The sequence below is a fragment of the Drosophila simulans genome, chromosome X (genome assembly GCF_016746395.2).
Source record: "Drosophila simulans strain w501 chromosome X, Prin_Dsim_3.1, whole genome shotgun sequence".
Classification (NCBI taxonomy): Eukaryota; Metazoa; Arthropoda; class Insecta; order Diptera; family Drosophilidae; genus Drosophila; species Drosophila simulans.
Genome location: NC_052525.2, coordinates 2,354,117 through 2,378,774, shown reverse-complemented (window position 1 = coordinate 2,378,774; position 24,658 = coordinate 2,354,117). Strand labels below are relative to the sequence as shown.

Here is a 24,658-nt window from a genome sequence, read left to right as displayed (position 1 = left end):
GTAGACCTAGGTAGCTTGTATTTTTATGTATAGGTTTGTAGGTAGACTGTAGACTGTTTCCTTTAGTCATATCGCTGTACACAAATCGTTCAACAAAAGTTTTTCAGATGCTATTTAGAGCCAAAACAATCGAAATCGTTATACACCGGCACCTCCATCGTCAGGCACTTATCGACATCTGCGGAGAATCGATAACCACGCCATTTTTAAAAATACTGGCAGAAATGCCTTTTCTTTTTAGCGTCGCATTGGATTAGTTTAGTTTAGGACTCAAAAAAAGAATTCATTGAGAGTGCCGGGCTGCGCGCGGAGAAGCCACTTTGTTCCAAAATCAAGAACAACCTAAATTCTAAGTTTTTGTAAGTGCTAGCCATCAGATCAGTTTTCGCGCGATTTTCTATTTCCCGGTTCGGACTTGAGCAGATCTGCTGTGCCCCAGAGAAGGTAAGTGGTTGGTGGAGATGTCGGCAAGGGTGATGGAATGTGATGATTGTCCTTCCAAAACCCCCAGATGTCCAGCGAGGATCCCAGCTGCGTGGCAGTGGCCTTGCGCGTGCGTCCCCTGGTGCAGTCCGAGTTGGATCGCGGCTGCCGGATTGCCGTCGAACGATCAGCGGATGGAGCGCCACAGGTTACAGTCAACCGGAATGAGTCGTATACGTACAACTATGTCTTCGACATTGGCGACTCGCAGAAGGATCTATTTGAGACGTGTGTGCAGGCCAAAGTGAAGAAGCTGTTGCATGGCTATAACGTCACAATCTTGGCCTATGGACAAACGGGTTCCGGAAAGACCTACACCATGGGCACCGCCTTCAACGGAGTGCTAGATGATCATGTGGGCGTTATACCACGCGCCGTCCATGATATATTCCAAGCCATTGCGGAAATGCAGAGCGAATATCGTTTTTCTGTCACATGCTCTTTTGTGGAGCTCTACCAGGAGCAGTTCTATGATCTTTTTTCCTCGAAAACTCGGGACAAGGCCACCGTAGACATCAGAGAGGTCAAGAACCGTATTATCATGCCGGGGCTCACCGAGCTAGAGGTCACATCAGCCCAGGAAGTGACCGATCATCTGATCCGCGGCTCAGCCGGACGGGCTGTGGCCGCCACGGCTATGAATGAATCCTCTTCAAGATCCCATGCCATATTCACATTGACGCTAGTAGCTACCAAGCTGGACGGCAAGTAAGTGGGCGCCATCACCTCGCGAGAATACTTAATTCTTAATCACATTTTTCCCCCAATCTCCGATAGACAATCCGTCACCACGTCCAGGTTCAACCTGGTGGATCTGGCTGGCTCTGAACGCTGCTCAAAGACCCTAGCCAGCGGCGATCGCTTCAAAGAGGGCGTGAACATCAATAAGGGTCTTCTGGCCCTGGGCAACGTGATCAATGCCTTGGGATGTGAGTATCTATCATTTAGCCACTGGTCTCCTTTTCATAAATTCCATATACATTGCAGCTGGTCAGGCCGCTGGCTACGTACCCTATCGCCAGTCCAAGCTAACACGTCTGCTGCAGGACTCTCTGGGCGGTAACTCCATTACGCTCATGATTGCTTGCGTCAGCCCCGCCGACTACAACGTGGCCGAGACATTGAGCACCCTACGCTATGCGGATCGAGCACTGCAAATCAAAAACAAGCCAGTGGTCAATCTCGATCCCCATGCGGCGGAGATTAATTTCCTGAAGGATGTCATCCAAAAGCTGCGTGTAGAGCTGTTGGCGGGCGGCAAGATGAGTAGTTCCTTAACCAGCGCTGTTGGAGCCGTAGGCTTGGGTGCCATTTCCTGTGAGGATTCACTAGCTGGTTCAATGGCCAATGCGGCCGAGATCCAGCTGCTTAAGGATCAGGTGCGTAGCCTGCAGGACAGGAATAGGAAATTACAGCAAGAGCTTCATCAGTCGTTGCTCGATCTCACCGAGAAAGAAATGCGTGCCCACATCGCCGAGCAGGCCCACGATAAACTCCGAAGCCATGTGTCGGAGCTAAAGAGCAAACTGGATAAAAGAGAACAGGCGCAACTCGGAAACGAGAATACAAATGGTGACAATGATCTTCGTGAATTCTCACTGCTGGTGGATCAAGTGCACGCAGAATTGCAACGCACTCAGGAGGAGCTGGAGTCCCAGGGCCATGAGACACGCCAGCGACAGAGCAGTCGTTCCCATACAGAAGGCGGTGAAGGCGGCGGCGATGAGGTCCACGAAATGCTGCATTCCCATTCGGAGGAGTATACCAACAAGCAAATGAACTTCGCTGGCGAACTGCGCAACATCAATCGCCAGCTGGACCTCAAACAGGAGCTGCACGAGCGTATTATGCGCAACTTTAGCAGACTGGATTCGGATGACGAGGACGTCAAGTTGCGGCTGTGCAACCAAAAGATCGATGACCTCGAGGCGGAGCGACGAGACCTCATGGATCAGCTGCGCAACATTAAGAGCAAGGATGCATCTGCCAAATTGGCGGAGGAGCGACGCAAACGCCTGCAGCTCTTGGAGCAGGAGATCTCCGATCTGCGCCGGAAGCTGATCACGCAGGCCAACTTGCTAAAGATTCGAGACAAGGAGCGTGAAAAGATTAAGAATCTAAGTACCGAAATCCGCACCATGAAGGAATCCAAGGTGAAGCTCATACGAGCAATGCGTGGTGAGTCCGAGAAGTTCCGCCAATGGAAGATGGTTCGCGAAAAGGAGCTAACCCAACTAAAGAGCAAGGACCGCAAAATGCAGTCGGAGATTGTGCGCCAACAGACGCTGCACTCCAAGCAGCGCCAGGTCCTCAAGCGCAAGTGCGAGGAGGCACTGGCTGCCAACAAGAGGCTGAAGGATGCTCTCGAGCGGCAGGCTTCGGCGCAGGCCCAGCGTCACAAGTACAAGGATAACGGGGGCTCTGCCGCTGGCTCCTCCAACGCGAACGCGAAGACAGATTCCTGGGTGGATCGTGAGCTGGAGATCATACTCTCGCTTATAGATGCTGAGCACAGCCTGGAGCAACTGATGGAGGACCGGGCGGTAATCAACAATCACTACCATCTGATCCAGCAGGACAAAGTCGACGATCCCGCCGATGCCGCAGAGCAGGCCCGCATTCTGGCGAGTCTCGAGGAGGAGCTGGAAATGCGCAATGCCCAGATCTCCGATCTTCAGCAGAAAGTCTGCCCCACCGATCTGGATAGCCGCATTCGCTCCTTGGCTGAGGGCGTCCAAAGCCTTGGCGAGTCCAGGACGGTTAGCAAGCAACTCTTGAAGACTTTGGTGCAGCAGCGGCGTCTACAGGCCTCCATCATGAATGAGCAGCGCACAACGTTGGATGACCTGCGCGTGCAGCTACTGGATGCTCAACAGCAGGAAGATTTGGCAGGCAAACGCCTTCGTCTGCTCCAAGTCCAGCATGAAGAGGAAATGCTGGCGCAACAGCGCGACTACGAAGAAAAGGTTTCCGTTTTAATCAGGACAGCAAACCGGCGATGGGCTGCAGCTCAGACACCGGCGGAGGATCAGCAGCGCAATCAGATCCTCGAAGAGCTGCTCAGCAGCCGGGAGGCACTGCAGCAGGAGCTGGACAAGCTGAGAGCCAAGAACAAGTCAAAAGCCAAGGCAGCTAAGTCCGAGCCGCAGGACTTAGATGATAGTTTCCAGATAGTGGATGGCAACGATACAATAGTACTTAGCGATGTTAGCGACGATCCCGACTGGGTGCCATCCACATCAAAATCCAAGGTGAGTTTGCATTTGGCTTTCGAAAACTATTGAAACTAATTGTTCCACAATTTTCTTGACATTGCCGCAGAGGATTCAATCCGATAGCCGCACTGTGATTTCACCGCCAGAGAAACAGGATGCCAACGTGACGTCATTGGGCAACTCATCCATACAATCGCTGAACTCCACATCCGCCACAGAGGATGGCAAACGCTGCAAGGCCTGCAAGTGTCGGACAAAGTGCACCACCAAGCGCTGCGGCTGCCTTTCGGGCAACAATGCGTGCAGCGAGAGCTGCGTTTGCAAGAGCAACTGCCACAATCCCCTAAATCTCAAGGATCAAGCTCCGCATTGCGGGGGTGGCGATGACCCGCTTGACGAAGAACGCCAAAAGGACGAGGCGGAGGATGGCGACAAGTCTGATGATGACGGCGACGACGAGCCCCAGACCGCCAAGGAGAACGCGGTGAAGTTCGTCACTCCAGAAGCGCCCGGCAAAGTTGTGGCTTCGCCGAAGCGAACGCTGCAGGATCCGAAGGCCGCGGCCACACCGCTGATGGATACAAACGCAGGGGAAGACTTCAATGGACCCAAGTTGGCTAAGTGGGCAAGACTACTTCATTTTGTACGTTCCAAATGCAAGCATTCGTTTTCATTTCGCAGGATGTCCGGACTGGCGTTTGACACGCCCAAGCGGAAATTCTTTTGAATTCGGAGGGAACCTCAACCAATCAGGGATGTCAACGGAGGAGCATTAGCAGATGTGCAGGAAGGAGGAGGCCCTAAATGCCTGACAGCCCATATTGTAGTAGCGAGATTAGACTCGCTTTGTTCTCGCTATGTTCGTTATCTTTTAGGAAATGATCGTTATGAACTTTTTATCAACCAAGACTGTATTACCCATCCATGTTTTATAATTTATCAATATAGTATCCATTGATCTGCATCAATTCATTCCTGGGTCATCTAAGCTTAAATTCGGTTAGCTGCAGCACTCAGATGATTCCAATAACTTATATCTTCTCTTACGCTATTCCAAATTTTTTCGATTCAGAAACATTCAGAACAAATTCTTTTTTTTTTTTTTTTTGCCAAAATTCATGATTACGAGAGAGATGGGTATATTTTTGAAAACAGGATTTCCCAAGAAAAATCACCCATTTTTTTTCCAAGGAATAAAATTAGAACCTTGCTGTTTTTGTTTTGTTTTTTCGAAATAAGTCTCGTATTTTCACCCCAACTTTCGAATATAAAAGACATGCATTTATATTTTGACATTTTATTATTGTTTTTGTATTTGGTTCTTTTTTCGTAACAGTTGTATGTGTGTGTGTATTGGGTGGTGTGTGTGTGAGTGGACGCGACATCCTTTTTCGCCTTTTCTTTTTTTTTTGTTTTTGGGATTTACGAGGTGACTGCAACTCACGTGCTCCACATTTTCAGGGGGCGTATATAGCGCATTTCTTTCACTACAGACTATACAAAAAAAATATATATATAATGAAATTACACTTAATGGAGAGTTTTCGCGTGTGGTTCTCTTGGATCATTGTTATTGCCCCAATTGTTGTTGTATTGCAGTTGCATCTTCTAGTGAGTGATGCACTAGATCATAGATCTCGCTCCAAGACGTTGTCTATTGCATTTGTTCTTTGGGTCGGACACCCTGGTATGCTTGTAATCCGTGCTGATTGCTACTACGATGATCTGATCTGATTTCCTTTTCTTTTTGGCAAAGTTGCGAATGACCATGACTTTAGAACGAAACAACAATTATATGTGCGTGTGTGCAGGTGGTGTATGTGGTGTGGTGTGGGTGTGGGTGTGGTTGTTGAGTGACTCTTATGCTTATAAAATGTACAAATAAAGTAAATCAATCAGATTGTGCCAGGACAACGCACTGAGCCTGGCCGAATTGTGCGAAATTTCGTTTGTTTTTGCCTTGCTTAATTTGGTTTTTGGTTTCTGGGGGCGATATGATGACCATGGCTGCACTCGATGACTCCCTTCTCCAGTTCCACAATATCCTAGACAGTCTCCAGTACGCGCACATCCTTCTGAACCACATAGAACTTGTGCTTCTTGCCCACCAGGCCCCAAATGACGGCCACATTCTCGATGACCACATTCACGGGTATCGTGCACACCGCACCCAGCACGCAGGCCAGGAATCGGAACAAACCGAAGCGGTACAGCGAAAAGGACTTGATTACGCCAAAGACGTACATGTAGATATTAATGGCCGCGATGAAGGCGCACACGAAGTCAACCAGATTGGGGCAGGGAATGGGATACAGTGCCGCAAAGATGATGTTCGACGTGGACAGCGGCATGGTGACCCACGAGTAGACACTGATGCCCAGCAGGAGCTTGTGCTTGAAGGGGATCATCTTGGAGTGCACCACCAGCAGGATGCCCTGGAGCCAACGCTTCCTCTGCTGCAGGAAGTCCAGCAGCGTGAACGGCGACTTCTCGTACATCTCGCCCTCGATGAAGTTGAACGTGTATCCCTGGCTGAAGGCACGCATCGCGAAGAAGCAATCCTCGGCCACCGAGCCGTCGATGCCGTTGTCAAAGGACACTGAACGCTCAGCACTCACCTAGCATAATGAAGATTAATTAGTAAACGCATATATATACATATATGTAGTTGTAGTTCGATTTGTGGGCATAATATGATTGAAACCTTGTGCAAGTGTGATTTCATTCCTATGGCACAACAAATGCCATAAGAATGCCCCTTGGAAATGCCTGCGATTTCTCATTCGTGTCGCAAGTGCAGGAATTAGATTGCTTTCCGTTCAGAGCTTACTGAGCTGTCACGGTTGATAAAAGACCGTTGGGAAAGTAGTGAGTGGAATTCCCCAAAGGCCCACTCATTCGCCCACAAATCGAGCAACGAAACGGAGGGAATTACTCACCTGGGTGACCACATAGCTGCCCTTCCAGCTGAAGAGCGGCTTGTGGAAGAGCTTGAACTGCAGGCGCAGCTTGCCCATATCATCGGAGACCCGAAAGCTGTCCGCCAAGGTGGTCAGCCAATTGACCACGTTCTCGTTGGCATAGGTGATCAGGCCCTGGCCAAACGGGTGCTTGCCATCCAGCACAAAGTTAATGATTCCACGCACCGAATTCTCCGTGAGCAGCGTCTCCTCATCCAGATGGACGATCCAGTCGCTGTCGTTCAGCACGTTCACATTATCCTCCAGGCAATACTGCAGGGCGCGCGACTTGAACAACGCGCCGGTTCTCGTCTTGTACTCCTTGGGCACCACGATCTCCCGGATGCGCCGATGCTGCGACAGATTCACCGCCTTGTCCGTGACCACCTCGATGAGAAAGTTCTCCAGTCCCGTGTCTAGGCAGGTGTTCATGTTGCGCAGCACATTCGTCTTCACCAGGTCCGGGAAGTCGCCGCGCGTGACCACACGGATGCAGATGAAGGGCGCCAGCAGGGGGCTGCCCTTGAGGACGACCTTCTCGGGGAAGGCATTGTAGAATACCAGGCCGCAGAAGTTGAACAGCACCTGGGGCAGCGTGAGCAGCGTGAGAAAGCGCAGTAAGTACAGCAGAACCGTGGCCAACTGGCCGTATTCAGTCCAAGGATCCACGAGCGTGAACGAGTTCTCGTCAATCTTAATACCGCCGGAGAATACTTCGAAGGTAACTATCACAGTGATGAGCAGTGCGCAGTGCAGCAGATGCTTTGTGGTGGAGTTCATCTTGGTTTGCGGGTTGTGTCTGGTTTTTTGTTTTCTGTTTTTAGTTCTTAGTTTTTGTGTGTAATAACGTAACTTAAGTGGCTATGGTCCTCCAGCCTTAAGTAGACTTGTGCTCTGGCAATCTGGCAATTCCGCAATCTGGAATCCTTATCTGCCTTGTTTGTTCGTTAGTTCGTTCGTTCGATCCCGACTCCCGGATGAGTCAGCTACCCGGCTAAAGATACTAAGGGTTTGTAAGTTTGTTTGTGCCTGAAGCTCAGCGATTGCCGCCGAGCGGAACGGAAGTTGGTTGGTCCAGGCACCCCAGGTCAATATGTGTGGTGCTCCGGATGCTCTATCAGCTCCTGGCTGTGCTGCTCCGCGGTCTCGTCTCCTCCGCTTCCTCTTCAGCTGTTGGTGAACTTGGACGTGGTTGCTGCCGCTGGCGTTGGCTTTCTTGCATTTGAGACTCTCAGCTCTGTTTCCTGGTCAGACATTTCTGCGATGGGAACGGAAACAAGAGGTTTTCGCATTAGTATCGAGTTCTGGATGGAAAGCGAGCATGCTAGCATTTTCGTTAGCCCTTATCAGCCCTCAGAATCCCACCAAATATGCCAAACAATTGGCATCCCGCCTCGCCGCTGTGACTCGTAATCTGGCATTAAAAATGAATTAGTGCTGCTGGCCCGGCTGTATAGTATACTTAATTTTTTTAACCTTTCACATCGGTCACATTTTCGTTCGCCACATTTACTCGTATGATTGAATTAGAACTGAGTATTTGGGCGGGCCTTCCCTGCCCCACCGCCATGGAAACTTGTTAATCATCTCCATCATCGCGTGCCCGACTATTGATCACATAACCAGCAGCCAGCCATTCAGCTTCTCCGCATTCCATCTATTTTCCATAAAGCCCGCATCATAACTTGGGCAGCAATTGAGCGGGTTCAAATGGCAACGATTTGATTACAATTGGTACACATCATATCGAGTGTTTATCGTTCTTGCCTTGGCATTTTTTTTGGGTGAGGAATGTTAAATCTCGGCCAGCCACGCGGATAAGGACTGGCCATCTGTATTATTTAAAGAACACCCATAACTATATGTATATATCGATATCCGAGTGATATTGTGTGTTTGCAAATGTTTCCATTTGTCGCTGGCCGCTCGTTCATTTCATAGTGACTAAGCGCGATATGATTAGAGGCATTTCAAAAAAAAAAAAAAAAAAACTGGGGATACCAGGAAGTACTCAGATTAGCAGCGTTTGATTGGCACTATCGCGTGAATTTGGGGGAGCTGGAAATCAAATGGGCGGCGATAAGAACACTCGTTTCCAATAATCATCAATCATTTATCAAATAGTCCAACATATATACATAAATTCGTGGACTTGATTTCCCTTCGCACTTAAATTTGCAGTGCCATAGAAGCAATTAACCACAATTATGGATCGGAGTACCGACAATCTCATGTGGTCCAATTAACTCGAATTGAAAGAAAATATTCCTAATCTAATCTAAATATTTGTGAACCAACATTGGATTCTGGCGACTTTCGGAGCCAATTCTAAAAATATGAATTCTCAAATCTCGTATAAGCAATATATACAACTGTGTATTATATTGATGAATGGAAAAGAAAGGAAGTTGAACAAAAGGGAAATCACAATAGGTCGGAATTTTGTACACACACATTCCATTCCATGATGGCTGACTCATGCTCATGCACTTGGAATCGAGACGAATCGAGGCCCTTGACCAGGGAACCAGGGAACCAGGTCCAAGTCCAATAACGAAAATATCTGACCAAGTGCCAGCGAAATTTTCCATCGATTCGAGTTCCACGGGAGTGTACTCCACAGTCTGGGGCGTTGTCCAATGGTGGGGTGGGCACATAAAGATTACACACGCCCCATATCGATTTATCCACTCACATCGCCTCAATTGGCGGAGGGGTGCCACCACCCAGGAGCAATGGGAACCCACAAACTTGGGAGGTTTTGCGGTGTGTCGCTTTCAGCGGCAATAACACACAATATCGAGGGCTGGCTATAACAATCAAATGTTTACGATTCCCTAGGGTCTCTGGATTAGAGGCTCATGTGGGCTGTTCCAAATGGAACAGAGCTCCGATTTCGAGTGGAACAGTGAGTACTCGATGGATACATATATGTATGTATAGAACTGTGATCTTTGTCATGTAAGGCATCCTACTTGAGTATATATTTAAGATATCCCCTTCTGTCCGACCATACTGTCTTTGCATACTGTCCACCCTAGCCGGTGGCCACCGTACTTGGCCGGCTATTGTGACACTTCAGACAGCCTGATAAGAAACTCTTCGCCCGGCGAATCGGACCCGCATACGAGTACACAGTTTACAATCCGTTGACGATAAGCGACGGCCTTCGACAATTGCGAAATCCCAGATACATGCGTTTGTACGTCAGAGCTGGCCGATGCCATCGGGCATGACAGGCCATCCAAAATGGCTGGAAACCACATCCAAATCCACATCCAAATTCAAATCCAATGACTCCAGCGCGCTGCGCCTATCACCGCCAGATCCGCGATCGAGATTCCGCAAGCGAATGAATCACTCGGCCGGAGGAGGAGCGGGTTCAACGGCAACTCCGGAGAGACCCAGCCGCAGATTAACCCGGGCCCTTGTTGTTGGGGGCGTAATGAACTTGGATTGCTCGCGATAACCGGTCCGCGCTTATATAAAAAAACAAAATCAGACTGCCCGACTGTCTGACTGGCTGACTGGCTGGGTGCAATCATTTAAACAATAGCACTTTACTATACTATATATCGCGCCTCTCATTCGCTTTGTTTGTTTTCTTTTTTCGCAACTAACTGCGAGAAAATGAAAATGAATGCAACGCTCCAGCGATTGCAGGGCAGTGCACAAAATCGAATACAGTGGGTGGCTGGTGCACACATGGGTTTGGGCGGTGGGGGCGAAACAAAATCGAAAGTGCAAACGCTTGAACAGGTGGAAAAGAAACTGAGCCAGTGATCACTACCTTTCCGGTGCGAAGATGTTGTCCTCCTTCCTGGCTAATGCTATCGCTCTGGGTTCCTTCGAGTGCCAATCGAAAGATTGTCCAACTTAATGCATAACTTTTATTTGCGATAACCACTGTGGTGCGCGATGCCATTGCTGATATACTGATATACTGGTTAATTGCCGCGGCACATTGTTCCCGGGCACAATTCCAGTGGAAGGCAGCGATGAGCAGCTCTCCAAGTGCAGCCTGGTCGCGGGAAATCTAATCGTGAGCACCTGCCCTGAGTCACTTGGCGTGTTGGCCACTCGAGCAGCGTTTCCATTAGCCAAGTTAATAGTTCGCCCCTTTGCCCGCCACGCCCCATCCGACGAACGACGGTGGCCATTAATTAGCACGTCTCTCGAACGGCCGACTGGCCTAGAAGCCAATTAAAGTAGTGCCCTAACTACGCGCGGCCAACCTTGCATTATCCAACTACCTTATATAACATCGTGCGAATGTATATAGCTCACAAAGTTACTGCCCCATAGATCATCCTCAACTCAAAGTCCTGCAAGCACACATTTGTGATAATGATTCGCGTCCATTTAATATCGATTTGCCGCCACTGGCAACATTTCTCCCCGTGCACCGCACCACTGCAGTCAATGTCAAAGTCCAGCGGCGTGCTCCATGAATGGGAAATCCCCGCTTCACAGGGGATCGTTCCAGGTGTTTAGGTCCCAATACCAACCCACAACCCCCACGCCATCGAAGCGGCCCGCTCACCAGTCCATAATCGCGCGTATTCGTATTAGTTTTCTGTTTTTTTATTTTTTTATTTATTTATTTGTTTTTTTTTTTTCTCTTTTCCGATTTGACTATAGTTCGTTGTTGTATCGTTTTTTTTTTCGCTTTGATTCGCTGCACGTTTTCGACTGAATGGGATTCGTTTAGTACGCGCGATTTGTGAGTACTCCTCTCGTGCTTGGAGCTCCGAAGACGGTCGCCGGCACACTAAGCTCCATGGAAATCGGTCAGGTACACCAGGTACACCTGCCCATACGCTACGCTATACGCCGTCCCCGTGTGTGCCCGTGTGTGTGTCTGTGTGTGTGCGCAGTCATAATAATAAATTAAATACGTTATCAAGCACAGAACACAATCAGCGGAGGGCAGAGCGCCGCTAACCAATGTTGGCACTAAGTACTTGGTTGGTACACGTAGAGGAATCGCCTGCAGCAATCACTACGCTCTTGGCCACGATCCAGCCAACTGGCAAGGAACTGCCCTGATCTGGGCCAACTCATCGTTGGTGCATCGAACGTCACTTGAGTGGTTTCCGTTCCGTGATTCACTAGCTGCTTTTAGCCCCAATTTGATCTGAATGTTTTGTGTGGGCTTCTCCAGGGGGAGTGCCCATATCTAGTTTATGATTTGCACGCTTTCCAAGCAATAGTGATCTATATTGTGTCGCATTTCCTGCAGACCAGCATATTTACTTAAGTTCTTAGCCCTCAACAATAAAACATACTTATTTCTTTGTGTGTACTGCTTGATTACGTCGTAATCACAGTTCGGCTGTCCGTCCACCTCTTGAATCATTTGAATCACACAACAACGAGTTCTGATAATGGCCACGGTGAGTGTCTGCCACAGTGGGTGACTAATTCCGGAGCATTTGCACTCGGTTTCCGTAGGACAGTCGTTCCGAATGTGTTACTTCTGTCGAAATGTCGTCATGGGCCAGGCAAATGGGGATTCCAAAAGGCAAAGATACCCATATATGTCTGCAGATGCACTGAATACACTATCGTAGATAGGACATTTGGAGTGTACTGGAGGACAATGCCAAGTCAAGGGCACCTATTCAGATGGTCGGTGGGACTATAAGTTCCAGTATGACATCATCATGGAGCTGGACATGCAAATGGACTCGATATCAGATGGCAGTTCGTTGTAAGCCTAGTTCATTGGCGTCGCTGGAAGCGGAGCAGATGGACGGATAGGATAATTGCATGTCGAAAACTAGGAGCGCACATTAGCAGTAGGTCAGGCAGGTGCTTCCCCCGACATGACATCATGGCCAGGTCAGGAGGTGAGGCAGATAGCAACAAGGACATGGACCGAGCACCACCAGGCGCGCTATGTCACCAGCCCACTGAGCAGCTTTTTGGCCACAAATCGAGGGCTGTCACGCAAGAAAGAAAAGAGACCAGCGGCAGAGAGCCACATCGCTTATCGCAATGGACTGAGCAAACAGCGACAAACATGCGTCTGTGTCCGTGCGTAGATAAGCGCGGGCAGAGCACACAATCGGCACTCGTTTATGGTGGCCACAAGTGAAATGTGGGCAGGTTTCCTCGAGTGCAGGCCGCCAGTTGCAAAAGGGGGCCATGCAAACGGTTGGCCCCCAGCCCTTCGATTAGGGCAAGAACTGGACAAGTGGACCGCACTGAGCAGTCCGCCGAGTAAACACAATGACAAACATAGTAGCCGGTAGCTAAACGGAAAGTTCCCTCGTCGGCCAAGTAAGCTCGCCACAAAGGTGTGCCACATTATACTGTCTCCCAGTTTGTTTACCAGCTAAAGCCTACATTTCTCCTTATCTGCAGCAGCTCGCCAGAAAGTGCAGCGGATCAAGTTGCTGTAGGCGTTGTCTTAGTAGGAAATTATATGGTCGTTGCTCCTCCATTCGTGTTTATCAACGTTTACTAAGAGTATAGCCTTAGAAGCTTGGAAACCTACCTAGGTAGGAAACCGAAATACAATCCCAATTGTTTGCTAAAGTCTACGTTTCCGTTCAACGGAAACCCTTCTTGCGCTCTAAATACGAAACTAACTTTGTTTACACCGCCGAGTTGTCAATGCTGCCACAATGGAGCCATTGAGCATATATATGTTTGTATTATGCATGTGCATATGTGCACATAAACATCATCAACATCATAAACATCCTGCATTCTTATTTCGCTCGCCGTGTTGACTGTACGTCATCGAGGGAGCGGCGGCATAAGGGTTAGGCGCACGCCCTGCTGCGCCCGTCGGGGGGTTAAATGGGGGCCAATCCCTTGCTCAAGGACATTCGCCGCTGGCTATGAATATTGGATGCAGACGAGAGTCACGAGATCCAACGGGTAACTTTCCAAGTTAACAGGTCACATTGCCACATGGAAATGAAATTACACAAAAACACGCGAGCAAACAGACACGGCTGTGCTGCAAAGTCTAGGACTTTCTTTTCTCTTGGCAACCAATGCCTGATTTGGTAATGCGGCTCATCTTAAGTAATAAGGACACAGTTATGATCCTGCATAATTACTCGCAATCAGTGTACTTAGTCCTACTTTCTTGCCCGCCGCTGTGCACATACATATGCACACACACGGCGACAACGAGTGCTGCTAACCGAAATGTGCTAATAGGCGGTTCAAGGGCGTCGAAAAGGGGGGTGGGTGAGGGGGTGGCTAGCCAAGGGCGCAGTTAAATGGTTTTAATAATTGGGTAGTTGAGCTCATTAAACTAGTTCGTCAAGCGGACATTTGCTCGATGAATATTAGCTAAACCCCTGTCGATTTACGCCCCTGAAAAGTTAACAACTTGCTTTTCTTTGCTCACCATGTTTTCCATGCCAAAACGTATTGGGAAGAAGAAGAGCGAGAGTCCGAATGTTTGGGTTTCTTTTGGGTTTCTATCTGTCTCCGTCTCCGTCTGCCTCTTCCTCGGCGTTTCTTCGCTGCAATAACAGACTGCTGTTATTGTTGTTGCTATTGCTGTTATTGGTATTGGTAATGGGTGTGCTGGGCGGCGAGGGGCGTGGCGAGGGTGGGCGGGAGTTTTCCGCGTTCCTGGGTGTGCCGCTGCTAAGTGATACACTTTTGTTGGCGCCTCTCTTTCGCACTCTCCTCTCCTCCTTGTCGCTCCCGCCGATTTGGATTTGTTTGGTTTATTTTCAAATTAGAATCCCTGGTTGCTGGGCTGCTTTTGTTGCAGTTGTTGCTGTGGTTGCTGTTGTTGCAGGCGCTCTTGTCTCGTCATTAATATTTGCGATTTTTATATTGGAATATATGTGTTTATATTTATAAACGTTTGTTGCCTTGCTAATTTTCCGCCGATGAACACCTTCCTCTCTCTCACCTCTTCACACTCGCTCTCTCTCTGCACCGGTTCACGCCGCTCTTTCGGCGTACTTTGCACAGAAAAAAAAGCAAAGGAATTGCAGTAGAGGCGCTTGGAAAAGCCCAAACTAGCAGCGATTTGTTTAAAAGGAAAATCGATTTTCCCACGACCACGACCGTTGTATTTTTTCTCTTCTTTTGCTTTTATTGCCACTTTTTTTTCTCACTACGCGTGTCGCGGTGTGTATGTGTGTGTGTGTGTGTATGTGTGCGCGGTGCGGGTGCTTGCGTGTGTGTGTGTGCGCGCGACGGCGGCGGGTCGAAATTGATTTGCAAATTAATTGCAAAATTCACTGGGCGAATGTTGTTCAGCGGATTGGCGCGCGCATCGCATGGCATTCGGATTCGGCAAGGTTCTGAATCAAGTGAGTCGAATCCGTGATCCCCGAGTTTCGATTCGTCGGTTTTTTCGATATTCGTTTCGCCAAGTGACCGTCGCGCGCCGTTATCGAAATCCAGTGCCAAACGTTCAAACTGAACGGGCAGTGTGGCCCTCTACAAGGCAAGTCAGCTCAGGGTTGCACTCCAATAGGCGCCAAAGTTTAAAAATAAATAACTTAAAGAAAACGTTACGTTAAAGAAAAACGTAATATATTAAACCCACTTATTATCGCTTCTAACCCGTAATGAAGGTTTGTTTGTTTCGTAACTTTGCTAGCTATATGCTTTTTTTAGAATTGATACTTCTTATCGAGTGAATAAAATGCAATTTGTACATTTAAGTGTCTCGCCTCAAAAGGCGCGCAAGTTGAAAGGACACTTGGGCGCCGCTGAGACGGTGTTTTCTTTTATTCAAAATTTACATTTCGTATTTTATATATATTCTTTCTGGCGCTGGGATTTTGCCCCGAGCACCTGTTGTATGTGTTTCACTTAAATTTAGTTTTCTCGTCACCGAAAGATCATTGTAAGTTTTGTTGGTTTGCGTGGCTGTGTCAAAGGTTACAAACAATTTTGGGGGAATATTCTGTTTGCATGGTGGCCAATACAATAGGCTAATAAATATTTATACATTAATCGTTTTTTTGTTTTCACTTTTCTTTTTGTTTGTTTGTGATTTTTCCGTTTTGCCGTAGAATGTGAGGTTTAAAGTGTGATTTAAACGTAGAATTTTAGAGTTCCTCTTCTTTTTCTAAATTATGCGTACAAAAAAAAAGGGGTGTGGTGGGGGGTGTGGGCGTGTTACAATTACGATTAGGCGGCTCGCATTAAAATAATATTATCCAAGAAATGTATGTGTGTGTTCCAATCGCACGTCCTCCAGCTGGATACCAGCCACTCTATGTATCCGACTTCCACAGCTTGATGGTCTTGTCGTTCTCGAGCGCCGCCGAGGCAATGATGTTCTCCGTGGGATGGCAGGCGGTGCACAGAACGGTGTCGGTGTGTCCCTGCAGCTTTTGCACCACCTCCTTGCTCTGCAGATTCCAGATGTAGACCATGTTGTCCTCGCTGCCACTCACGATCCACTGCAATCGACGCTTGTGAGTCAAAGCCTCAATGTTTTAGTGTGCACAAGATATGAACTCACCTTTCCTCCCGTCACCGAGAAGTTGGCGAATATGCAGTACTTCTCGTTCTTGTGACCCGTATACGTCTTCAGGCACTTGCCCTTCGAGTAGTCCCACAACTTGAGCGTGTTGTCCAGCGTGGCGGCCAAGATGTACTTGCCGTTGGGCGAGAACTTCACAAAGCTGACGGGCGGATTGTCGTCGTCGATCAGGGTCTTCAAGCACTGACCACTGGCCGTGTCCCATATGCGACAGAGGCCGTCGTAGCTGCTGCTCACGATCAGCGAGCCATCGCGATTGAAATGCACCGCTGAAACGGGATCGGAATGGGCGGGTAGGGTCTTCAGACACTTGCCGGTGCGCACATCCCATATGCGAACGCTCTCGTCGAAGCTGCCGGAGACGATCAGATTGGACTGCGGATTAAAGTTGCAGCAGAACACATAGTTGCTGTGGCCCTTCAGGGTTTTCAGGCTCTTCCCGGTGCTCAGCTCCCAGACCTTGAGCGTCTTGTCATCGCTGCCGCTCACGAGGAGTCGCGAGTCTGAGCTCCAGGCCACATCGCTGATGCCCAGCTTGTGGCCCGAAATGGTCTTCTCGAACTTGCCATCGTAGGCTCCCCAGATTTTGATTAGTTTATCAGCGGCTGAGGGATAGAAGTGGAAGTTTAATAGGCATATGCTGTATGTATGGAACGAATGAACACCATGTGCATTCTAAAAATGCTTCTTCTCTTTACAGAAAGCTTATTTAAAACATAAACATCCCAATTCCCATTAACTGAGCTGCCAGAGCTGCCTGAACTGTCCACTAGCAGTTCAATACCATCAAATTCCCGCCAAAAACTCGTGGATAGAGATGTATGTACTTACAGGAGCTGGCCAGCCACTCGCCGTTCGGACTGAACTTGACCGCCGACACCGCCTTGGTGTGCCCGGCCAACGTGAACTTGAGCGTGTAGTTGGGCTTGACGGAGAGCGAGCTCTTGTTGGAGGCGCTGCTGTTCGATGAGGTGGTGGCCCCCGGCTGGCCCACCGAGTTCGGCTGCAGCGAGTTTGGGCCGCTGGGCGCCGTGGGCAGGGGTTGCTGTGGCGGATGCACTACGCCGGGATGGCCGCCGTGCACGGCTCCGATGGGCACCATGTCCTCCGGATGCGGATTCTGCTTATGCTCCTTGGCCTGGCCTCCTTGTTTATTTTCCCTTCTCTTTGGCACGCCGCACACGTGCTTCTTCTTCTTGTTGTTCCGGCTAGAGGAACGCCGCCAATTAGCGGGCGAATTCGTTGGGCCTGTCGGATTAACTGCAGCTACTCCCGTTACCGGTGGTCACCGGCTGCTCTCACTGTTGGGCGTGCGATTTGTTTGTGTAAATAGCCGCTTGGTTTTTTGGCTCGTTTGCGTGCCACACGTGAAAATAATAATGCTAACGGTCACACTAATAACTAAAAATTGGTCAGCGCGTCAATGTGACCGTTGCGCACCATCAGCGGATTGCCACAGCGGTGGTGGAACGTGTTTACTCGGTTGCCCGTTCATTTTAGGGAGATTTGCGCTGTTTTCGTCCTTGGGGGATGATTCTAGAATGGGACTCTTAGTTTCCCGCTGAAAAAATCAAGGGGGGTGCATCGGCACATCGATGCAAAATTGCATGCAGTTAGCTCGACGTTGCCAGATCGTTTCATACTTGTTTGAAGTTTCGCGTACAGTTGCATTTAAATTTAAATCAATTGTCAGTAGTTATTTGGTCTTAAAATTGCAGGTAATTTTAACTGAATTAGATTTAATTAGTATTTACATATTGTTAGAACATATTATGCGCCTTTAAGATTTCAAATCAAAAATTCTCTAGCAGCAACCAAGATTTGTAGGATAATACACCTAACTCCTTTGGCGACTTACAATGTATGTATAAATAATATTTAATTACAAAATATCCGGCACTCGTTTAAAAATTCCAATTGGCATTATTTCCAACTGGACATGAGCGACAATTGGCATTCCGCAGACCGCTGCACCTGGCCACACTGACCAGCGTTTAAGCAAATTCTCAGACCAAAACATTCCCAGTTCAGTTTCCAATTGGACGCCAGGATCAAAGGAGCGCAGCCGCGGGCACAGGAGCACGCGAAGCACACGGAGCCAAGGACTCGAGGACCCGAGGAGCACAAGTAGCCAAGAAGAGCCCAGCTGCTGGCCAGGATGAACGGACTGCCGCCGAGCAAGCACTACAACCTGACGCACTACCAGCAGCGCTACAACTGGGACTGCGGTCTGTCCTGCATCATTATGATCCTGTCGGCGCAGCAAAGGGAGCAGCTCCTTGGGAACTTTGAGGCGGTGTGCGGCGAGGAGGGATTCGGCTCGAGCACCTGGACCATCGACCTGTGCTACCTGCTGATGCGCTACCAGGTGGGCATGCCATGATGCACAGGTGTATTCGCTCACTTCATTGACACTCTCTTCTTGGCCAGGTGCGCCACGAGTACTTCACCCAAACGCTGGGGATCGATCCCAACTACGCGCAGCACACGTACTACTCCAAGATCATCGACAAGGACGAACGGCGCGTAACGCGCAAGTTCAAGGACGCCCGGGCACACGGACTGCGCGTGGAGCAGCGCACCGTGGACATGGAGGTCATTCTGCGGCATTTGGCCCGCCACGGACCCGTCATCCTGCTGACCAACGCCTCGCTGCTCACGTGCGAGGTGTGCAAGCGCAATGTCCTGGAGAAGTTCGGGTGAGTTCCTCTTGCCACCGGCGATTCACAAAAACCACCTTAAATCCACACCCACGACCCCCCAAACTCGAATGAAAAGCTGTTTTCACATACCCTGCATTGCTCAAAATACACGCCTCCATGGACCCAAAAGGTATGCCGGTCACTATGTGGTGCTCTGCGGATACGACATGGCCGCCCAGAAGCTCTTCTACCACAATCCCGAGGTCCACGATGGCCGTGAGTATTCCAGTTACTAGCAGTCCTTGAAAATTCATTGATTTTCGTTTTTGGCTGCGTTCCACAGACATTTGTCGCTGCCTCATCGAGTCCATGGACACGGCCCGACGCGCCTATGGCACCGACGAGGACATCATTTTCATATACGAGAAGAAGGAAACTAGGGAGTAGTAGATGGATTAGCCAGAGGAACAGAGGAGCATATGAACAGATGAATAGATGAATAGATGAACAGATGAACAGATGAACAGATGAATAGATGAACAAATGAACAGATGAACAGATGAACAAATGAACAGAAGTACCTGCCGTCGCCAGGTTGCCAGGTGATGAGAACGGATGATTGGAATCTGCGCTTGTGATATTAGGACTTTAGGAGGAGGCCTTCTGGGGGGGACTTCGAGTGGGAGGTAAGAGAAAAAGCTGTCTGGTTAACTTTGGCACAACAGTGTACTTTATTTAGGTATTGTTAGCAGTTGGTCCCCATACAAAAAACAATTACACACATATTTATGTAAACTTGCCAGGCAGCGTCTACTCGTACATTATAGAGGCGTTCCATTGACGCGCCAAAAACCGTCGGAGGAAAGTCCGAAAATCCAATGTTATTCATAGTTATGTTTAACACAGAACAATAATAATTGTTCCTAGCTAACTTTCCGTTAAACGCCCCCAACTAATTTTCATATTTGTAGTACGAAAACATTCCAATAACGATTATGCATGTATGTATATGTAGAAAATAAATGAGATTATTGTTCCAAATGTGACCCAGCCGGGTGACTCCTTAAAGCGACTGCTTCTTCTCATCCTGGTCACCCGCGCAGATCGCCTTGTAGAGCTGCTGCAACTTGATGTGGGGCGCCTCCACGGGCAAGATCACCTTGCCATCCTCATCCGTGTACTTGCTGTACGGTTGCTCCGAGAAGACCTCGAATCCATGGGAGCGAAAGATCTTCTGCGAGAAGATGCCGGTGGCGTCGGCCTTCAGCAGGCGGAAGCCATTCTTCCTGGCCACCGCCACGGACCGCTTGACCAGCTCATTCGCAATGCCCTGGCCGCGGTAGCACGAGTCCACCGAGAGGATGCGCACGTCGAACATGCAGTCCACGTCGAAGTGCTCGAAGAGATTGTGCTTGAGATTGTGCCTGTGCAGCAAGTCGAAGATCTTGCGGAAGTCTGCGTCGTCGTTGCAGTCCAGCTTGCTCAGCGCCTTGGCCGTGTCGCCCGGCTTGAGGATGCCATTGAGGACGACGCCGACTATTTTGCAGGCACCCTTCTCCTTCGCGTCCACAGCCATCACGCTCATCCGGTGCTGTATGGCCTCGGCACAGTGCGCCTCCAGGGCGGGGCAGCTGCTGCCGTTCTGGCACAAGCCGGCCGCCTTGTTCAGCGGCTCGTCGGCGAAGAAGTTGCGGCGCAGGTGCTCCAGCACCTGTTCACTGTGCTCCGGTGCAATCATCTGGTACTCCATGGTGTCACAGCCGCTGCAATCGCCGAATCGTCTGCGGATGGTGATGAAGATCTGTGGGAGGAGCTTATAAATATTATTGCTATTAAATCTAAATGACTTAAGATGTAAGTGCGCATAAGCTAAGGTTTTCTTCTCCTACTGTGTATTTAAGCACTATTTATTTATTTCTTAATTTTAATTTTCGTTTGCAAAAGTCTAGGTACACACATGTGGGCTTGGTGCTCGTCGAATGTGTTGGGACTCTTTTCCTATAACTCAATTAGTCGCAACTCTCTGGCTGTCCTTTCAACTCTCGACCTCTTGCCTCTCGCTCGCTCCCACTGCACTTTCGCTATGCTTTGTGTTGCCCCAATGACACACCCCCAACGAATGCCGCCCCCTTTCCGAGAATCGCGACTTTTTAGGCCACCTAATCCCAGGCACCGCGACCAAAGCGGTGTCACCTGTGGCCAACCGATTTCGGTGCTGGATTTGGAAGTTAGTTCCACTTACTCAGTTCGTCTGTGGCCAATGGGATCGGATGAGATGGACGGCGGGCAGAGGAGTGCTGTTTGTTTTGCTCGACGAAAAAATGTGTAACCTACTTGCGGGCGCTTTCAGATGCGAAATGCGACTGGAGCAGCTGGAGCAGCCGACCGACCAAGCGAAGCGCCAGCATCCTCCCGTTAATACACGTCGAGAAAATACCCAGACTAACTTACAAACCAAAGGAAATTGAAATTACTGTGCACGCACGTAAGTGAAAATGATTGGCTTTCAATATCAATACTATTTCACAGGTTATTTGTAGGTCAACCCACTCCAATTGACTCCAACTTTTCGCTGCGTGTACGCACTCGTGTTTGCCTCATTGCCGAAGCATGAGAAAAATGCTGTCCTCTGGGATGGGGTGCAAGTATAGTGGGACAGGGAGCGGGTGCCGAGTTCTCCCTGTTGTTGTCGTATCCTTCGAGTGTCAGCCATGCGTATACGCAACATACGCACACTGGAGCAATGGGAGCGATTGCCGCCTGCTCGTGACTTGTGCCGGAGCACAGTGAAATCGAGAGTGTCCCCCCGCCCCAATTTGCCATGGAAAATACGTGCGAAGTGCCGCCCTTTGCCTATACGCACCAACTGTTGATTCCGCCGCACAATGTGAGCCGCACTCATATACAGATTTTGACTCTCGACGACCAGGACGTGCCGTTAGCACCATTAAGTGAGGGGGAAAGCCCGTGTTATCCTCTGGTTATATGAGGTGGGATGAGTTGTCGCTTACGACTCAAAAATAGGGGGTTGAACATGTCCTAAGTATAACTTAACTGGTAACTAGTATATACATATGGTATGAAGACGAATTTCACAGGTAGTCGGCATGACCTTGCCTCATTGTGGAGTCTAGACAGACACCAACTGTTGCTTGACCAAAAGTGCCGCCCACTTTGACCTTCCTCGCCGCGTAACCAACTCCCTGCTATGCATATTCATTACGTTAATTATTAGCCCTGTTGTTCCATCGCCAGTGTGCTATGACCAATTGTGGCGGACACGTGGCCAGAGTGCACTGAAAACAATCTTTCTGCTGGCCATGAGCAATTTAGCTCTTAACTCGAAACCAATTCGATGCATCAAATAAATAGTCTAGTTACTGAATCTTCTATATTTTCTCGCTCTGTTGAAATTGGGCCACATGACGACACCAAGAAGCGTATTCAAATTGCGTGACTCTGCGCCGGATGGACGGGAGGGTATGTAGCCATGACCGGAGACTGAGATCCGGAGACGTCCAAATTGTCGTCGGAGTACAAAGGTATTTCATAGCCAGTGACGCAGTGCGTTTAGCTGCGTGTGGCTATTGCTCTTTGTTGTCCATCCATTGATGGCAATCAGATTCAATTGAAATCAATCTGCCCTAACGGTCAATATCGATTGACTATCGAAGGGAAGGCATCACTAACTGACCTTGGAACGGGGAATCCCAGTGGCTCTACCTCGGAAACCGGGATGGTTCAGGATCCGTGGAGCCAACCTCTTGAAACCCATACTATTGATGGCGCAGACTTGGAATTTTGAGTGGGATAGTTAGTATATCTTTGATTCAATTTTGATTCAAAAAGTTTACTAAGTGCCGAACAAAGCAATTTTCATGTCGAGAATCCATCCAGCCATGCCATCGGCATCATTTTGGAACTATTGCCTTTCATTGTTTGCTGCGTATCTGTTATGAATACGAATAATTAATTTGTTCACGTTATGGCTTAAATAATTGTTACTACTGACAGTTTTCCATTGGTTCACTAGCACGGAGAGTGTGGTGTTGCTCGAACCCCGTCGACCAGAAGATACTCTTTGTAATATATTTGATTATATTTTAGTATCTCAAGTGCGCATACCAAGTTTCATATCTCGAACCTCAAGAACCACCGAGTTACAGGTGTTTGCGTTGGGGACACACCATACTCATCATCGTTCGCTGCGGGCGACAGCTGTTCCGGAACAGCTGATGGGCCCGAATCGAGTCCCGAGCCCCCAAAATCCCCCCCTACCGCCACCACACCATCCAATCGGATCCGATCCGATGTGATGCCTACCCAAGATCGCCGTTCTCTCGCCAGGTCGCTCGATGAGTCTTCATTCGCTGGCCCAGTTTGTCGTCGTGCTGTTCTGTCCGCTGTAGCCCACTTTGTCGTCTATTTTATTTTCGTTGTGTCGCGTATATTTAGTAAATATTTTGTTGTTGTTATTTATAGTTTTGACTTGGTTGGCGTGGTGCGTGTTGTACTCTTGTTTTTTTTTTTTGAGTGGCATATATTGTTTGATTTCCGATGGCAGCCAAAGACCGTTTGCCCATCTTCCCGTCGCGCGGGTGAGTAGTTAATCCTTGTCGAACTCCATCAACCCCATACCTCTATACACCATGTTGTAGGGCACAAACGCTGATGAAGTCGCGTTTGGCGGGCGCCACCAAGGGACATGGTCTGCTAAAGAAAAAGGCGGATGCCCTGCAGATGCGCTTCCGTCTGATTCTGGGCAAGATTATTGAGGTGAGAGCGTGTAACTATATGCGGCGAAGATGCTGCCTACTATCCAATCATACCCGTTTTCCAGACCAAGACCCTGATGGGTCAGGTGATGAAGGAGGCTGCCTTCTCCTTGGCCGAGGTCAAGTTTACGACCGGCGACATCAATCAGATTGTGCTGCAGAACGTGACCAAGGCCCAGATCAAGATCCGCACCAAGAAGGACAATGTGGCCGGGGTAACGCTGCCCATCTTTGAGCCCTACACGGATGGCGTGGACACCTATGAGTTGGCCGGCCTGGCACGTGGTGGCCAGCAGCTGGCCAAGCTCAAAAAGAACTACCAGAGCGCCGTGCGCCTGCTCGTCCAACTGGCCTCCCTGCAGACCTCCTTTGTGACCCTCGACGATGTCATCAAGGTCACCAACCGGCGGGTCAACGCCATCGAGCACGGTGGGTTCGCTAAATCGCTTGAAACGATACACATCTGACATGCTTCTCCTATCCAGTGATCATCCCCCGCATCAACCGAACCATAGAGTACATCATCAGCGAGCTGGACGAGTTGGAGCGCGAGGAGTTCTACCGACTGAAGAAGATTCAGGACAAGAAGCGCGAGGCTCGCAAGGCATCCGATAAGCTGCGAGCGGAGCAGCGTCTCCTGGGCCAAGTGGCCGAAGCGCAGGAGGTGCAGAATATACTCGACGAGGACGGCGACGAGGATCTGCTCTTCTAGACACACGAATAGCACCCACATGTGTACCAACCCATCCTGTGCTCCACCTGACAACCCAATCATCACTCAACTTTGCTACCTCACTTCCCACTCGTTATTGTTGTCGTTCGTTGTGATCCGGATGTTGTACCACTTGTCGTTCTTGGAAATACAATCCGTAATCGTAACCTTTGTAAACGCCATGTTTGTGGTTTCTATCGCCAGCCAACTATTGTGTTTGTGAAATCTGTAGAAATATCAAGTATTCAGTAAAGGTGGCAAGTATCAAACGGTAGGCAATTAGAGTGGTCATCATATCCGAATCATAACGGAGAACCAAAAGTAGGGTATCCCCATCTTTCGTGTGTTGAATACTCAGCACACACTATCTGACCCGTAATATTCATT

General features: G+C 49.1%; 6 protein-coding genes across 11 annotated transcripts; 3 read left to right on the top strand and 3 right to left on the bottom strand.

Annotated features, from left to right (window-relative positions):
- Window positions 1-68: 68 nt before the first annotated feature.
- On the top strand, window positions 69-4,985 carry LOC27207032 (chromosome-associated kinesin KIF4). The gene is made up of 6 exons (XM_016182791.3): window positions 69-444; window positions 512-1,191; window positions 1,261-1,412; window positions 1,471-3,734; window positions 3,805-4,319; window positions 4,380-4,985. The coding sequence occupies exons 2-6, from the start codon at window positions 512-514 to the stop codon at window positions 4,423-4,425; spliced, it is 3,657 nt and encodes a 1,218-aa protein (XP_016037885.1). The 5' UTR covers window positions 69-444; the 3' UTR covers window positions 4,426-4,985.
- A 306-nt stretch (window positions 4,986-5,291) lies between these two features.
- On the bottom strand, window positions 5,292-15,077 carry LOC27208862 (beta-1,4-mannosyltransferase egh). Of its 2 annotated transcripts, none has more exons than XM_016184413.3 (3): window positions 14,031-15,077; window positions 6,638-7,916; window positions 5,292-6,316 (listed from the first exon to the last, which is right to left on the bottom strand). In XM_016184413.3, exons 2-3 carry the CDS (start codon window positions 7,436-7,438, stop codon window positions 5,744-5,746), a joined length of 1,374 nt encoding a protein of 457 aa, XP_016037884.1. In that variant the 5' UTR covers window positions 7,439-7,916; window positions 14,031-15,077; the 3' UTR covers window positions 5,292-5,743. The 2 variants fall into 2 exon arrangements, with proteins under 2 accessions (XP_016037884.1, XP_016037883.1); XM_016184412.3 differs by lacking the exon at window positions 14,031-15,077 and adding an exon at window positions 11,202-11,458.
- Window positions 15,078-15,303: 226 nt separating this feature from the next.
- Window positions 15,304-17,583, bottom strand: LOC6724966 (protein will die slowly). Its single transcript, XM_002105966.4, has 3 exons — window positions 16,974-17,583; window positions 16,122-16,747; window positions 15,304-16,059 (listed from the first exon to the last, which is right to left on the bottom strand). The coding sequence occupies exons 1-3, from the start codon at window positions 17,242-17,244 to the stop codon at window positions 15,871-15,873; spliced, it is 1,086 nt and encodes a 361-aa protein (XP_002106002.1). The 5' UTR covers window positions 17,245-17,583; the 3' UTR covers window positions 15,304-15,870.
- Window positions 17,584-18,083: 500 nt separating this feature from the next.
- Window positions 18,084-19,830, top strand: LOC6724965 (protein GUCD1). Of its 2 annotated transcripts, none has more exons than XM_016173047.3 (4): window positions 18,084-18,510; window positions 18,573-18,841; window positions 18,921-19,060; window positions 19,128-19,830. In XM_016173047.3, exons 1-4 carry the CDS (start codon window positions 18,301-18,303, stop codon window positions 19,229-19,231), a joined length of 723 nt encoding a protein of 240 aa, XP_016037881.1. In that variant the 5' UTR covers window positions 18,084-18,300; the 3' UTR covers window positions 19,232-19,830. The 2 variants fall into 2 exon arrangements, with proteins under 2 accessions (XP_016037881.1, XP_002106001.1); XM_002105965.4 differs by having other exon boundaries at window positions 18,088-18,510; window positions 18,975-19,060.
- On the bottom strand, window positions 19,772-22,786 carry LOC6724964 (arylalkylamine N-acetyltransferase 1). 4 transcript variants are annotated; one of them, XM_002105964.4, is made up of 2 exons: window positions 22,479-22,786; window positions 19,772-20,585 (listed from the first exon to the last, which is right to left on the bottom strand). In XM_002105964.4, exons 1-2 carry the CDS (start codon window positions 22,557-22,559, stop codon window positions 19,848-19,850), a joined length of 819 nt encoding a protein of 272 aa, XP_002106000.1. In that variant the 5' UTR covers window positions 22,560-22,786; the 3' UTR covers window positions 19,772-19,847. The 4 variants fall into 4 exon arrangements, with proteins under 4 accessions (XP_002106000.1, XP_039153335.1, XP_039153336.1 ...); XM_039297401.2 differs by lacking the exon at window positions 22,479-22,786 and adding an exon at window positions 21,027-21,165; XM_039297402.2 differs by lacking the exon at window positions 22,479-22,786 and adding an exon at window positions 21,027-21,157 and having other exon boundaries at window positions 19,772-20,597.
- A 321-nt stretch (window positions 22,787-23,107) lies between these two features.
- Window positions 23,108-24,448, top strand: LOC27207475 (probable V-type proton ATPase subunit D 2). The gene is made up of 4 exons (XM_016183158.3): window positions 23,108-23,382; window positions 23,443-23,560; window positions 23,625-23,988; window positions 24,045-24,448. The coding sequence occupies exons 1-4, from the start codon at window positions 23,342-23,344 to the stop codon at window positions 24,269-24,271; spliced, it is 750 nt and encodes a 249-aa protein (XP_016037878.1). The 5' UTR covers window positions 23,108-23,341; the 3' UTR covers window positions 24,272-24,448.
- Window positions 24,449-24,658: the final 210 nt, after the last annotated feature.